The sequence below is a fragment of the Trachypithecus francoisi genome, unplaced genomic scaffold (genome assembly GCF_009764315.1).
Source record: "Trachypithecus francoisi isolate TF-2019V2 unplaced genomic scaffold, Tfra_2.0 Lachesis_group2, whole genome shotgun sequence".
In the NCBI taxonomy this organism is placed as follows: Eukaryota; Metazoa; Chordata; class Mammalia; order Primates; family Cercopithecidae; genus Trachypithecus; species Trachypithecus francoisi.
Window position 1 is genome coordinate 40,629,531 of NW_022681465.1, and position 15,549 is coordinate 40,645,079.

General features: G+C 36.7%; 1 protein-coding gene across 2 annotated transcripts in view; it reads right to left on the minus strand.

Moving 5' to 3' along the window:
• Positions 1-15,549, minus strand: part of FAM81B (family with sequence similarity 81 member B) — a 53,437-nt gene that overhangs the window by 21,388 nt on the left and 16,500 nt on the right. For both annotated transcript variants that reach the window (XM_033179102.1, XM_033179101.1), the window contains exons 4-5: positions 8,484-8,727; positions 2,258-2,376 (exon numbers count right to left, since the gene is read on the minus strand). In XM_033179102.1, the coding sequence (XP_033034993.1) occupies positions 2,258-2,376; positions 8,484-8,727 (363 nt within the window). The remainder of the gene's footprint in view (positions 1-2,257; positions 2,377-8,483; positions 8,728-15,549) is intronic.

A 15,549-nucleotide genomic window follows, 5' to 3' on the forward strand; every position in this document is an offset into this window, starting at 1 on the left:
AAAGAATTGCACATCTTGATGTAATTTCATTGATCTCTTAGTTTCTTTGAGATCCATTTGCTATTTTGTCTTGTAAATAGAACAGGGTTTACAAAAATAAAATAATTGGTTTGTAAGTGGTTTGCAGAAAGAAATAGTTGGTAGGAGCGTCATCAGCATACCACCAAATTTAACCAAATTATATTTCATTTTAAACATGTTTGAAATTAGCCAGTCATGGTGGCATGCATGTGTAATCCCAGGTACTCAGGAGGCTGAGGCATGATAATTGTTTGAACCTGGGAGGCAGAGGTTGCAGTGAGCCAAGACTGTGCCACTGGACTCCAGCCTGGGTGACAGAGCGAGACTCTGTCTCAAAAAAGAAACAAAGAAACCATGTTTGGTTTTATCTTCTTTGTAAAATCTTGGCACACCTAAATAGGGTTGCGGGTTTGCTGATATTTGTTATCTTGTTTTGTAACTTACCCAAATATTATAAAACTTCTTTGGTATTGATCAAATATTAAATAATGAAATAAATATTTCTATATATATATTATTTATATATTAATATACAATATAAATTCACCTCTTTATTCTGTGGACGGGCCAACAGTAATTTTTTTCTTTGATTAGAGGTTTTCAAACATACGTATTATTTCCTAGACAGCATCTTTTATTTTTAACAGGAATGAAGCCACACTCCAGAACTACAAAGTCTTTCCCAAAGCTACTAAGTCATTTATGTTGTGGGCCAATCAGACACCTGGGCATCCTTGACACCTCCTCCCTTCCTCCCCTTTGAGCTCCATGCCCGTTTCAGTTAATATCCTGATGGCGTCTCATACACAACATGGTGGAAACCAAACACTTTATTACTTCCTGTTTCTGTTTCCACTTCCTTGTTATAATTGCTCCTTATTTCATATTTCTTTCTCTGTGGAATAACAAGAGTATTCAACCAGTCTCCAAGCCCAGAAACTTTGGTTATTATCCTTGACCTCCCTCTGCTTAATTCATCCTCCATGTTTATTCATGCTCTAATCCTGTAGATTCTATTTCCCTAATGTCTGTGTTGTCTGTCCCCTGCTGTGGACTTTCATGGCTAGTTCGTTGGTTTAGCCTTGCCACTTCTCACCTGGATTGGTACAATAGCCTTCCTCTGATCTCCACGCCCTCTTTTGTATCCTACCAATTCAACTACAACTAGAATGTCACAAAACATGATATGCCACCCCCTACTTAAAATTCCCCCGTGGTCATTTATAACCTTCTACATAAAGTTCGAACTCTTTACCTTAGCCTACAAGACCCCTCATCTTCCAGGTCTGGACTGCTTCTCTGGCTTCATGTCCCAGCTTTCTCAAAATGCCATAACCAAAATGCCGTTCTCCCAGGTAGGCCCATGAACATGTCACAGGATCCTTCCCTCAGTTCTTTTGCACATATTATTCTTCCAGGTAAAGTGTCTTTCATTAGTTATTGATACAGCTTGTTTTCCCTGGTAGACTGTGAACAGCTATAGAAAGGAGAACATGTTGCTGAATTCTATCACACGGCCTGGCATAAGATGAGTGCTTAATACATTTTTGTTGAATTAAATGGGTAAATACTCTAGGAGAGCTTTGTCTTAGGTAGTAATTATCTAATTCCAAGAGGATTAACCAGACGGAGACAGGAGTGTTACATGAGAGAGGAATGAGGTACTGGCAAAAGATGTAGAGATGGAAAGGTGTCCACAGTCACCCATTCACAAGTCATCTTTGACGTGTCCACCAGAGTGGTCCTGCCATTCTCAATACCTACAACATATTTGCTGAACTGCATACCATCAATTCTTTTGATTTAGAAATCCTGTACAAAAGATGTTATTCAAAACTTTATCCATTTGGCAGTAAATCCCATCAGACTATTATAATTCTTGTATATTTTAAAAGTTTTACTCATTAGCATTTGACATATATGGGGATTTCATACATGGTTATGAAGGTGTGTCTATATATAGATGTTGGCATTTGGACAGTTGAGGCTGTAAAGACAGAACTCTGGTCACTTCCATTGGAACCAAACTATGTAAGGGGTCTTTACAGAAACTTTGCATCTCACAGGTAGCGTGAGGCATTCAAAGTTCTGTGGTACACTTTCTCAACTGCCATCTCATTAGTTTAGCTTAATGTGTAGACAATATCTTTTTTCTACAGCATGGAGCTTGTTTGGGAATGAGAATTCACTGGCCAAGAATTGACTGTTAAACATTAGTCAATATGCGTCTTCTCACCTGGCTACTCTTCCTCGAAGATCTCCAACTCCTTGTAGGTGTTTCATGTTTATCTCCTGTACTGCAAAGTTAGTTCCTGTGGCCGCCTGATCTCGAGCTCTTATTTGGTCTTCTAAAATCTGTAATTTTGAGTCAAATTTCCCATTAATTTCCCATCACACATGATAAGGAAACATCATTTAAAGCAGGGGTTACCTAATTGGATGTGTTTTGTAGTTAGGCTGATGGTGTAAATGAGTGAAAGAGTCCTAGCTCAGAAAGAATTGATCTCTGCTAATTTATCTGAGGGACAGCAGTGGTTTGATTCTAGCTGATTATTGCCAGGTGGGCAAGATATCTCAATAGTGTTTTAAAGAAAGCTAGAAATCCAGATTTTATATGAAATTGCTCAAATTAACAATATTGGCATATTATTCAAGATCTTTTATTAAACCATGTATGGACCAAACAGAACATATTTATTGTGTTGATATGGTCATGGGTTGCCATTGGCCATCACCAACATAAAAGCTTTTCACAAAAATGCGTTTCACAATTGGTGCCATTAGTTTGGAAAAGGATTTTTTTCAATATGGCATCAGGCAAGATTTTTTATGGATTGAACCAGAACCACAGTGAAGTTAACATAGTGCAAGCAAATCTGAATCAACCTGTTTAATACACAATGCAAAAGAGTTTATCTAGATTTCTTAGAGAATATGAGAGATTTCTAGCTCATTTGTGTCCAGATTTTGTCCATGAATATTGTTAGTCATGTCTTTATTGTGTTTTGGTGTTCTGGAAATAGAACTGACTTTCTTGTACCACCAGACTATTGGTCCCAAGAACCACAGTTTTTAATTTTTTGTACCCATTTATAAGCATTGATTTAAAAAAATAAAAAAAATTCTGCTTGTCCATAGAAAAAAATTGTATTATACTTGACATTCAAATAAATTCCAATGTAAAGTGAAGACATATAAGAAATTGGTATTTACTAAGGAAAAATGTGAGAGTTCTGTGTAGGCCTTTGGAAAACACAGATCTGTTACTTGGGGAGACATTTCGGTTTAAGTATTATATTTGACAAAGTCCTAAATTATGTTTAAACTATGGCTATGAATTTTACTAGGAAAGGAAGAATTTTTATAGCAAATAAATTATAGGAATTTCAAAGACCACAGACAGACTCTTGCTCATTTTTTAACTGTGATTGAGACAACCCAAGGGCAAATAAAGCCTTAATTGAAGATGTAAAAGTGTCAACAACACGAACCAGAGTTTGGTTTTTGTCTTTTTGCATGTATGCAGGTATTTTGTTTTCTGTTTGGTAAAGTTAGTGATGAAAGGAAACTTACTCTACTATATACTAAAATATTTTCTAAAATAAGGATAAGTAAATCAGTGTAGTAAAGGTACATAGCTACCTGTGATGTCATGAAGACCTTGGTAAGTGTAAGAAAGGAATATACTCTATATGCAACACACAGATCAATAGGGGAGTAATTTTACAAGTGGGTTGGGGTCTCTAATTACTCAGAAAATAATTAATTTAGATCCTTACTTCATGTCATATATCATTATAGATTTCAGAAAAAAAATGGATCTAAAATATTTTAAAAATTAAGCCATAAAAGTCACAGATAATAGAGGAGATTATTTTGGAACTTTCTAGTCTGAGAAGTGTAGTAGTCCCCTCTTATCCAAGGGGGATACGTTCTGAGACCCTCAGTGGATGCCCGAAACCTCAGATAGTACTGAACTCTATATATATTGTTTCTCCCTATACATACATACCTATGATAAAGTTATTTATCAGTAAGAGATTAACAATATCTAAAAATAGAACAATTATAGCAATGTACTATAACATCATACACACTGGGGCTGTAACTCTTGTAGCTTGAAGTGCGACAGCAAAACTAGCATGAATTTCTTTTTTCTTTGTCACAATTTCATGGATAGAAGATTTGTTCTTACCGTAGATTTTAGCAAACTCAGCATACAATTTTTTTTTCCTTATTAAGTTGAGAACTTCAACCTTCTCACTTAAAGAAAGCTCTTTACAGCTTCTCCTTGCTGTAGTGGAATTGCCAGCATCACTACTTTTGTGCTTTGGGGCATTATTAAGTAAAATAAGGGTTACCTGAACATGAGCACTGTGATACCTCATCTCAACAGTTGATCTGATAACCAACAGGCTACTGAGTGACTAATGGGCAGGGAGTGTTGACAGTGTGAATGTGCTGGACAAAGGGATGATTCACACCATGGGTGGGATGAAACAGGATGTGCAAGATTTCATCCCACTACTCAGAACAGCACACAGTTGAAAACTTATGAATTACTCGTTTCTGGAATCTTCCATTTAATATTTTTGGAAATTTTTGAAATCACAGAAAGTGAAACCACAGATGAAGGTGGGATGACTACAGTAATGAGAGAAATTACAAAGCTAAATATTTGAATATTTACCTTTGTGTAAAACTTGTAAAATCATTGTAAATACAATTAAGATAGAAAAAGCAAACTGAAAAAAATTTATATCATATACTATTGCCAATGGTTTCAGTGATATACTGCAAGCAGCCTGGATCTGTCTGTGAAGGTGGATTGTATACATCTCTTCTGATCTTTGTGTACAGTGTCATCTTGCTGGTTGTTTGAAATCACAGTAGGAGTATTTACACCATAGAAATAAGCAAATACTACAAACCAGGCTTTCTTTTATCCTAGAAAAGGACTGATTGCTGATTGTTAAACACTTACTATCATTTACCAGTTATTATTTCTAATATGTAAAATAAAAGAGCTCATCAAATCAACAAAAATTTAAAAGTACTAAAACCCAAAAGATAAATTTACAAAATACATAAATCATTAGCAGAATAAATGAAGCTGTAACTTTATTATTATTAATTTTGTTGTTGTTGTTGTTGTTGTAGAGACAGAGTCTGCTGTGTTGCCCAGGCTTGTCTCAAACTCTTGGCCTCAAGCAATCCTCCCAAGTCAGCCCTGCAAACCGCTGGGGTCACAGGTGTGAGCCACAGAACTCAGCCAAAATTGTTACTTTAAATAGTCACTTTAAAAAAGTGGATTCAACACTTTCACTAAGAAAAAAGTCTTATTTCTGTACTATGAAGTTAGCAAAAATTAAAGTAATAGATTTCAACTCTGGCATAGGTAAAGTGAAAAAAAGCACTCAAATAATGCTAATGGAAGTGTAAATTAGTATAAACTTTCTGGAAAACAATTTGGCAACATGTGTCAAGCGCTTTCACAGTATTCATACTTTAGTAATTCCACTTCTAAGAATAGATACTATGGAAATAATCCAAATGCAGATACATATTTATGCACAAAGGTATTTCTTTTTAGAATTATTTTTATTTTGAGACAGGGCCCAGACTGGAGTGCAGTGGCATGATCATGGCTCACTGCAACCTTCACCTCTTGGGCTCAGGTAATCCTCCCACCTCAGCCTCCCAAGGAGCTGTGTCTACAGGCGTGCACTACCCTACCTAGCTAATTATTTATTTTTTTCTTGTAAAGGCAGTGTGTCACTATGTTACCCAGACTGTTCTCAAACACCTGGGCTCAATTGGCCCTACTGCCTCAGCACCCTCAAAGTGATATTTCGACATCAGGAGAATAACTAAGAAAATCATGGTGTATGCACCATGCAAAGAGAGATTTTAATGAGATATAATAGAGTTTAGGATGAATGTTAGAATAAAAATCATGCTTACAAACATAGTCTTAGCCTCCTAAATGGAATACTTGGAAGGACTAGAGGGAGATTCATCTGGGTGTTTGTAGAGATCACCATTTGGTGGTAGAATTGTGAGATATTATTTCCCCAAGTTTAAAAATTTTTTTTCCTAAACTTTCAAAATAATTATGATGAACAAGTATAGCTTTTGTAAGTTGAGGAGAAAACCCACAATACAATAATGCTATATATAAAATTTTCTTTGAGTTAAAAATAAATTAATTCTAAAAATTGTATCAACTGCCTCCTTAAAAAAAGGAATCATTTGATTTTTAAAAAGAAACAAGCACTTTGATGCAATTGTGGTAGATTAAAAAAATTTTTTTTCATTTCATTTAAAGACCTGTGTCAAGCTTTAGCTCACACTTGAATTGATCTTGTTAGCCAACTTGCAAATGGGCTGACCTGGTTAATAGGTGAATTTCTTTTAAAATACTTGAATAACATCCATTTCTCTATAAAGTGCTTATAGTTATTTACTAAAGGTAGCCGAATAGTTTCTTCATAATGTTTTAACTATGTTATCTACAGCCTTTAAAATATTTTCTAGTCCAATTTTCCACAAACTCAGTCCAGTCCTTTTCATTTTCCTACATATGCCAAACCCTTAACAGGATCGTAGGTATTTTGAGGTTTTTGTCCTTGTCTTTTGGAAAATGTTTTGGATTTGTCTTTTTTTTTCAGAGAGCTAATCTAAGATAGTCAATTATCATAGGAAAATAAACTGTTAAGATTTCTAGAGATTTGAAAGAAAGACTTTCTCCTTGTTGCTAATAGCATTTTACTGGGGTATAATTAATATGTATTGAATGCACAAGTCAAAGTGTACATCTGGGTGGATCTTGACTCAATGTAATGTAATCAACCATGTAACAATCCAGATCAAAATATAGAATATTCTTAGAAACAGTTCGATGTTTCTAAGAATGTCGTTGGCTTTTTCAATTACCAAGAAGTTTTGACTCCTAAATTGGAATCTTATTTTAGCACTATGCTATACTTACTTGATTTTCTAGTCATTCAAAAGGCACAGGGCTGCTTGCCTCTTGTCACTTTCATGATACTTCATTATGCATGGAAATACCTTTAATCACGTTGAGACTGGCATTGACCTTTGAGGTTTTGAGGTCAATTCAAAATGTGCTAAATACCAATAAAGTGCCTTTTAAAAGTTCAGTGAGAGTTTTTAACTTTTCACAGTGACCCAGATATATTATGGGGTCTGCTAAACCCTGCAGATGAAAAATAAATTAATAAACATCCTTGCCCTTAAGTACAAATTCATAAAGAAGTAATTGCTGGGTCAATCCCATAATTTTAATAAAATCCAGTATTCTCTCTGATAGTAGAAAAGGACAAGTATCGTGAGAGTACATTGTTGTCAATTCTCATGATAACTCCACAAGTTTTGGGCCAGTTTCCTAAAGTGCATTCTCTTGCATGGAAGTTGTTAACCCAGATTCATCACGTACATTTGTACCCTAACAACTCTCAAAGACCTCTTATACAAGTATGTTTATCTTGATTTAGACAAATAATTTTCTTTTTTTGATAAGAAACTCTATTTTTACTTTAATGCCTTCAAATTCATTTATTTATTCACTCATCAATTTAAGGATTATTTAGAGTGCTGTCTACAACACCAGTGTTGTCTGGTATGGGATGTGGGATTTAGCATGAAGAAAACAAACTCTTTGCCTTTACAGAGATTATATCTTAGAAAGACCTAGAAAGAGAAAACAAACAGGAATCAAATATAGACCATGGTAGTTTGCAATGAGTGCTATGTGACAAAAAAATAAAGTAGGCTTTAAGGGAGATTGAAACCATGTGGGTAGAGGTGCTATTTTATAAAATGTCATGCAAATCCTCTCTTATGAGGTTATATTTGAACAGAGACCTGAAGGAATGAGGAACATTGCATAGAAATATCCAGGGGAAGATGATCCAGCCAGAGTGAATTATGAGTGCAAAGGCCCCGAGGCTAACAAGTGTTTGGAATGTCATAGGAACAGCTGGGAGGCCAGTGTGGCCAGAGTGAAGGAAAGAAGGGTAGAAGATGGGGCCAGAGAAATTGCTGGCATCAGATTGCAATGGCTATACAATGGAGCATTACTGATGTGCATTATGAAAACCTCTATTTGAAATTATTGCATTAATAGAATCTTGGAGATTTAGGCTAACATAAGCATCTTAGCACAATGTCTGACATAATGTCTTTATTGTTACAAAATAAATACACAGTAAATATTTTTTGAATCGAAATTCCTTCTACTTTTTGGCATAAATGAGCAGCTGAAAAATTGCACTGTTTCCCTCTTAGACCACTAAAATGTAATCATCTGAACTTAAGGAATAGTGATATATTTCTGCACTTGAAAAATGACACTGATGGTTGATAATCTTTATCAAGTAATGCTGCCAAAATACAAAACAAAAACAAAAACAAAATAAAAAAAAAAAAAAAAGAACTACCTCAATGTTTTGGCTGAGTTTTCTGACGATGCTGGTGATGGTCTGGATGTGGCTTTCCAGTAACTTCCTGGCGAGTGATTCCTCTTTTCGAAAGCCATGGGTCCCCTGCAGACAAGCAGAGATATCCTCCTTGATGCGGAAGGCTTGTTCAAGGAGGAAAGCTATGGTACGCTCCTGGTTATTCAGTCTGTCTTCTAGCTGACCTCTCTGGGTGTTTGGAATGATAGGGAGAAAAGGATGACTCCTGATCAGAAAAAGGAAAAGGAAACACCAGGGGCATTACAAGAATGAGCTGGAGGAGCCAGGAACCAGAACTAGAATCTTCACTTCTGATCCTTTATTTTTCACCCTGTGAGAAGTTTGATAGGATTTTAAGCACCTGCCATGGTTAGAGTTTGGTGACGGTCTCATCTAAGAAGCGGATCCACTTTTTCATGCTTCAAGCCAATTGGTGGTAGTTAGGAGTGGGTAGAGGGCTTCATGAAAGAAGATATTAGAAGCCTTCTTCCAAGACTGATGCCTTTATATACCCCTCATTAAAATTCTACTTTAATGTAGAAAAAATTAAGTTTTTATAACTATAAAGATGCAAAAGTGACTATGTTAGAGAGTTTTCCAAGGTGTGAGTCCTGGAATAGCAGTCAGGAGGATAGGCCACCACAAAAGAATTCTATGATCAAATATACTTAGAAAACCTCGCATATGATGTCTCTCCCTTAGAGATTCCCATTGTGCATTTTCATATTGTCTAACAGAATTATTCTAATTTCATAGATAGAGAAAATAGTTCATGAATGATACCAATCATAATCCCAAAAGGCATAATCCCAAACATTGAAATTCCTAAAGTTTAAAATGTCTTGACTGGATTAAGGGGTACCTAGAACCTGGTGAAGCAGTGTATCTGTGAGGGTGTTTTCAAAGGAGATTAGTGTGTGAGTCGGAGTGCACTACACGAGAAAGATGTATCCTCAATGTTTTGAATGTTTTGAAAATCACAGAAGTAAAAACAGGCGAAAAATACAACAAATTTCCCCTGCCAAATGATTCAATCATGTATGACTTCTGCCACTTCACACATAGTGCCATGTTTGCCTTCAAAAAACACTCTTCATCAGAGAATAAAAAGAATTCCACAAACCGAGCAACACTCTGAACCAAAGACGCTTGCTGATACAGAGGTTCCTCCAGTGATCTGAATTTCATCATTGAATGATGAAATATTCTTAGTTGGAGATTTGACTGTCAAAGAAGATAGACTTCCTAAATTTGCCACTAAATCTAACATAGACAAACTAGTGCATGCTTCACTTTGGCTGGAATGGCACTTTCAAAATCATCCCCATCTTTCTTATCAACTATATGCCATCATGCCCCAGTGGGATCCCAACATTCTTGAACTTACCTGCTTCTTTATATATTAATGACTGGAAAAAGTGAAGTACTTTATAAACATTTATTTGAAGATTTGATGGACTTTCCAGAAAAAAATGGATTTTAGTAGAATCCCCAAACCATGACAGATTTGGAATTAACTCCCATCAATTAATTCCCAAAAGTGAATCTCAAGGTGTCATCAATAAAATTTGTTTTTGTCATTCAGCCCAATGCATTTGGTGAAAAATCCAGACAAGTGGATTGACCACCCCATATGGTTTAAAAATATTTCATTTGTTTGCAGTGACATTCCTCCCAGCTAATGACATTTTAGGAAATTTTAATGAATTAAAGTCACATTTGCCTGAAGAGAAGCCAGCAAAGTTACCAACTGTTTCAAATACAATTATGCACACAGTAAGATAAGAAGACACACAATGTGTGACTATTTGATTATCAGTATTGCTTCTGCATATGAGTGCATGTGGAATGAATTTCTGTGTACCCAAAACAGCACAGAAAAATTATGTAAAGATGGAAATAGTTAATAGGGAGTGCTCATGTTGGTGTATGTTGAATCGTAGAATTTCAAAAAGAACAGTGCTATGTGGAAAATCAATGAAATGTGAACATATTCTCTGAGGAGAGCCATGTCTTAAAAGAAAAAGAAAGCAGCAATTCATTGCCATGCAAGACTTCAAAATATGATTGTGAAAGTTGGCCAGCTCTAATGGACTACCTCCATGCAACTGCCCATAATGTAGCCCTGGAATATACTTTTTCAAATGTTGAATTTTCTTTCTAGTTTTTTCCTACTATCTTAAATTGTCAGCATTGTTATTATTACTCTTCACAATTTGCTGTACTTTGTATTTCATCTTCACATCATTTGCAATACTGGAGTACAAATTGTATAAAGACTTGCAGGAAGTTCTAATTTGTTTTATGCATATTTTATAAATTTCTCCACAAAAGTGCATTATCACAACATTGACTTTGCGTGTAAGCATTGTGTATGTAAAGATGTTTAAACTTCCCCAGTAAATGAAGAGATGTCCCTTTTTGTACAACTGCATTTGTGAAAGATAAAATTTCTCCAAGATCTCAGCTCTTTGTGCAATTGCATATGCTGCAGTGACTCATTGAAGTTTTGGATCAATCTTATCAAAAGACTTAGGTTATCTGTCATGGTATTTCAGATGACTACAGTTATAAAGCTGGGTTGCACAAAACTACCATCCATAGTATTATGCATTTATACATTTTGAATTTTGACTTATTTATGAATATGGTTCATCCACTTATAACATTATACCCATATGACTGTTGTTAGTGTATCTATATGTTTATGCTTCTAAAAATGCACCGTACTATTGCCTATTTTATTATGTAAAGTGCCCTGTGAAATGCTCTGTCATGTTTTCATATGCTTCTAAAATAAATCTCCTTTTATAAATGTGAAGAAATGTCTTTTAAATTAGTTTTTCCAGAATTATATTTTGGGGATTTTGATCTTTTCGGGATGTCCACACTTGGTATTATGACGTTCAGGACTGTGTTTTTTGGGATTGCCAAACCCATTAATGGACTAGTTAACTGGTCCTCGGTAATCCAAAGCTCATGCACTAAAACACTCGGTTGTATAGTCCCCAAGTACAGGTTATTTCCAAAGCCCTTATGTGTACTGATTTCTGACCCTACACCAAGTCATATTTTTAATACATGAACATGACAACCATCCTTCAAATCTGTATAGCTGAGTTAGAAGTTTACGTTAAATTTGTCTTTAGTGCTATTAAATTTCTTGGGGATTTCTTATTATCCTATCACCCAGTAGAAGGGGCTGTGAGTTTTCTCTCTTTAATCTTACCTGCTTAGTACACTGAATTTCTGCACGAGTTTTTATTTGAAGAAATATTTCAATGTCCCAGAACTATTTATTTAGTAGGGCCAGGATTACCTCTCGGTCACCTGTAACCTAGCCTAGGATGTTTTCCATGTTGCCACCTCTGAATGGTAGCAAATTATGTTGTGAATGTCACTGGAAAGAGAAGTCAGCCTTAAGGAAAAGGGGATTTGGCCTTTGTTAGACCTGGGAATAAAATTATGAATAAGACAGATAAAGCCCCTGCCTTCTTGGAAAGATATATTTGTATCTATATACTTACATAGATGTATAGATATATAGCATATATATTTTTAAAATGACTATTATATGTGCTGGATCATAAAAAGCCAAGGCCAAATAATTCATGCTTATTCCATTGCATGAGCCAAAATAACTATTTGCTTTAGGCCAATAGTGACAATTTTCTTGGAAGTGAAAATGTCCTCAGGACAGCAGATTTTAGGGCCAGATTGTGAACATTAGCATTTTCTGGACTGCAAGTTTCAGCTGGGGTTGTGTTTAGCTGTGTTTTTGAAAAACCAAAGAGAGTGATTTAAGCAAGTAGGATTTATTTGGTTCATGTAACAAGAAGTGGAGAGGTAGAGCAGCTGACCGAGGAAGTCACCAGGTACCCAGCTCCTTCTGGCTTCCTTGCCCACTCATAGTGTGTGACCTTTACCCTCAGGTCTCAAGGTTGTTGTTCCACCTTGAAGTGTCCTGTCCCCATTCCAGATAGAAAAGACAGAAGGCAAAAACTAAGATAAAATGTGTGCATCTGTTGAGTTTGTCAACACCCGTCCTTTTTTAAATCGAGACAGCCTTTCGAAAAGACTCACCATGACACTTTTGTGTGTATTTCACTGACTGAAGCTATGGCATACAGCCACCTCTTACACTTTCTTTTGTTTTGTTTTTTTGAACTGGGTACATTGTAGCCTTAAACAAAACTGGGACTTTTATTAGCAAAGAGGAAGGAGAAAATGTCTCCTGGATTGACTACTGGTGGTATTTGCCATATGCAATTTTCTCCTTTTTACCTCTAATTTGACATCAAGTATCTCTGCCAAAGGAATTTAAAAAATAAGAAGTTTGTGTCTTCCCTGTTGGTTGTTTGCTGTCTTAGGATTAATCTGCAGCTGAATTTTTTTGGGCTGTGCCAGAAGCTGGCTAAATGTTGGCCACAGATATCATTATTATTACCCTAGTGATGGATGGTTGCTCACAAGGACCAATGTGGGCAGACGGCAAGGTTTCAACTGCCCAGTGAAGGTCAGCAGAAACTGGTTGGTTCATAAAGGAAGAAGAGGGACTCATGCTCTGCAGATAAAGAAAATATAGAAATATTACTTCTTTCTAATTTAGTAGCTCTGTAATTTCATCTTTATAAAACTGCTCAAAAGACATATAATGTAAACCTTATAGACAATTTTAAGCTTTCTAATAGCCACATTAAGAACAATTTTTTAAAAGCTGATGACAGGCCAGGCGTGGTGGCTCACACCTGTAATCCCAGCTCTTTGGGAGGCTGAGGTGGGCAGATTACTTGAGGTCAGGAATTCGAGACCAGCCTGGCCAACATGGTGAAACCCCATCTCTACTAAAAAATACAAAAGTTAGCTGGACGTGGTGGCGCACGCCTGTAGTCCTAGCCACTCAGGAGGCAGAGGCACAAGAATCGCTTGAACCTGCGAGGTAGAGGCTGTGGTGAGCCAAGATTGAGGTACTGTACTCCAGCCTGGGCGACAGAGCAGGACTCCATCTCAAAAAACAAAATAAAACAAAACAAAAACTGATGACATTAATTTTAACAATATATTTTATTTAACCCATTATATCTAAAATGTCATTGTAACATGTAATCAATGTGAACTTTTTAATGGAATATTTTACATTCTTTTTAAAAATAAATCTTTGAAGTCCAGTGTGTATTTTACACTTAGGGCACAACTCCTCAATTTGGACTAGCCACATTTCAAGTGCTCTACAGGCACATGTAGCCAGTGGCTACTGTTTGGGATAATTCTAGAACCTGAGAATCAGAAAGCGGGAGGAAAACATCACTGAGCAGTCAAAAGCATTACCACCATGTCCATACACTACTCCTGCATTTTATAAATAGTTACAGCTAATAGCTTTGAGCATTTAATATAAGCCAGACCTTGTGGCTAGCACTTTAAATTATTCTTCTATTGAATCTTCATGATAACACCATGAAGGATCTATTAATATTACCCCATTTTTAACGATAATGAAACTGAGGCTTAGAAAGATTGAATAACTTGTCCAACTTTATTCAGCTAACAATGGTGGACCAGTATTCAAGCTAAGCAGTCTGGAGTTCATACTACATTACATGCGGAGAAGAGGTCCCCTTCAAACTTTGCCTCCAAATCACCCCTGGAATGTGCTTCCTCCTCAATTTACCCACTATTCTAACAAACCAAGTTGGATGATTTCTGGATCCATATAAATGTAATACCTGATAATTCTATGCTGAGGAGAGGGTTGCCTAGTAATAGATGGAAGAAATCACAGATTAAAGGCAAAGATGAGCAAAAGAGTCAGAAGTTCAACGAAAAGTAAACAAAGTAAATGAGAAATGGGAAAAGACAAAGGCCAGGGCTCTTTCATGTACGAGCAAAGAAACTTAAAAATCCTGATAACCTCTCTTGGCATTAATCTATTACTCCTTCCCTTCACAGATCAGCTTCTTGAAGAAGCAAGCTAGTTTTGTTGCGCCTTTCAATATGTGTGGTTTACTCCTCACCCTATGATAATCAGATACCTCTCTCTCTTTCTCTCTCTCCCTCTCCACTTCCCTCCTTTCTCTCTCTCTCTCTACCTTCAGGCATTTTGGGGGAAGCCAACTGCCATATTGAATAGCCCTAGGGAGAGGGCCACCTGACGAGGAACTGAAAACTCCTGACAATAGCCAGCAAGGGTCTGGGGTGTCCTATCAAGAGCTATATAAGTGAACCATCCTAGAATTCCTGATCCTGAGAAACTGTGAGGTAAATATTTGCTGTTTTATGCCGCTGAGTTTTGGGATACTTTGCTACACAGCAATAGATAACTAACATGGACAGTAATCTACATGAAAAAATGAGGAAGGTCTGAGACTCAGATGGTGATCTTGGACATAAAGGAGGAGGATAGATGCTACAAATATTATAAACCTAGAAGCTGTAGAACTTTGAGATAGATTGGAAATGAGCCTGAAAGCGGGAGAGATTCTGATGTTTTGGATTTGAGCTTAATGTATGATGTCACTTTTCATCAAGACTGAAAATTCAAACAAAAAACAGTTAGGTTTAGGGGGAAGAAAACAAATTTGAGATTTTGTATATGGCATCTATATGGAGATGCCCCTTGAACAGTCTGAAATGTGTCTGAAGATAGAGATATCGATGTTACCAGAGAAGTAAATGGTGGCTGAAGACTTGGGTGAAGAAAATGAGATTGCCTGAGCTGGTAGGTGGGTGTGTGTGTGTGTGTGTGTGTGTGTGTGTGTGTTTAAAAGAGGACAGGCATTTTTGGAATCACTTAGGTAGCTTTCAAAAGGAGGAGTTGCACCATCACTGCTCGCCTTGGCTCCTACCCCATCCCACATACTGCAACTGTCTGGTGGGGTGGGGGTCTAGGACCTGAGAAATGATGGGGGGTTCTGTGGGACTCACAGAGCAGACTTTGGTCTCATGGAAAATATTGCCATCCCCCATGCCCAGGGGTCCTGTTGTCTCTGCAGAGCCAGCACACCTCTGCTCAGCTCTGGCTGAGTCTTCAGAAGACTCACTCAGCTTC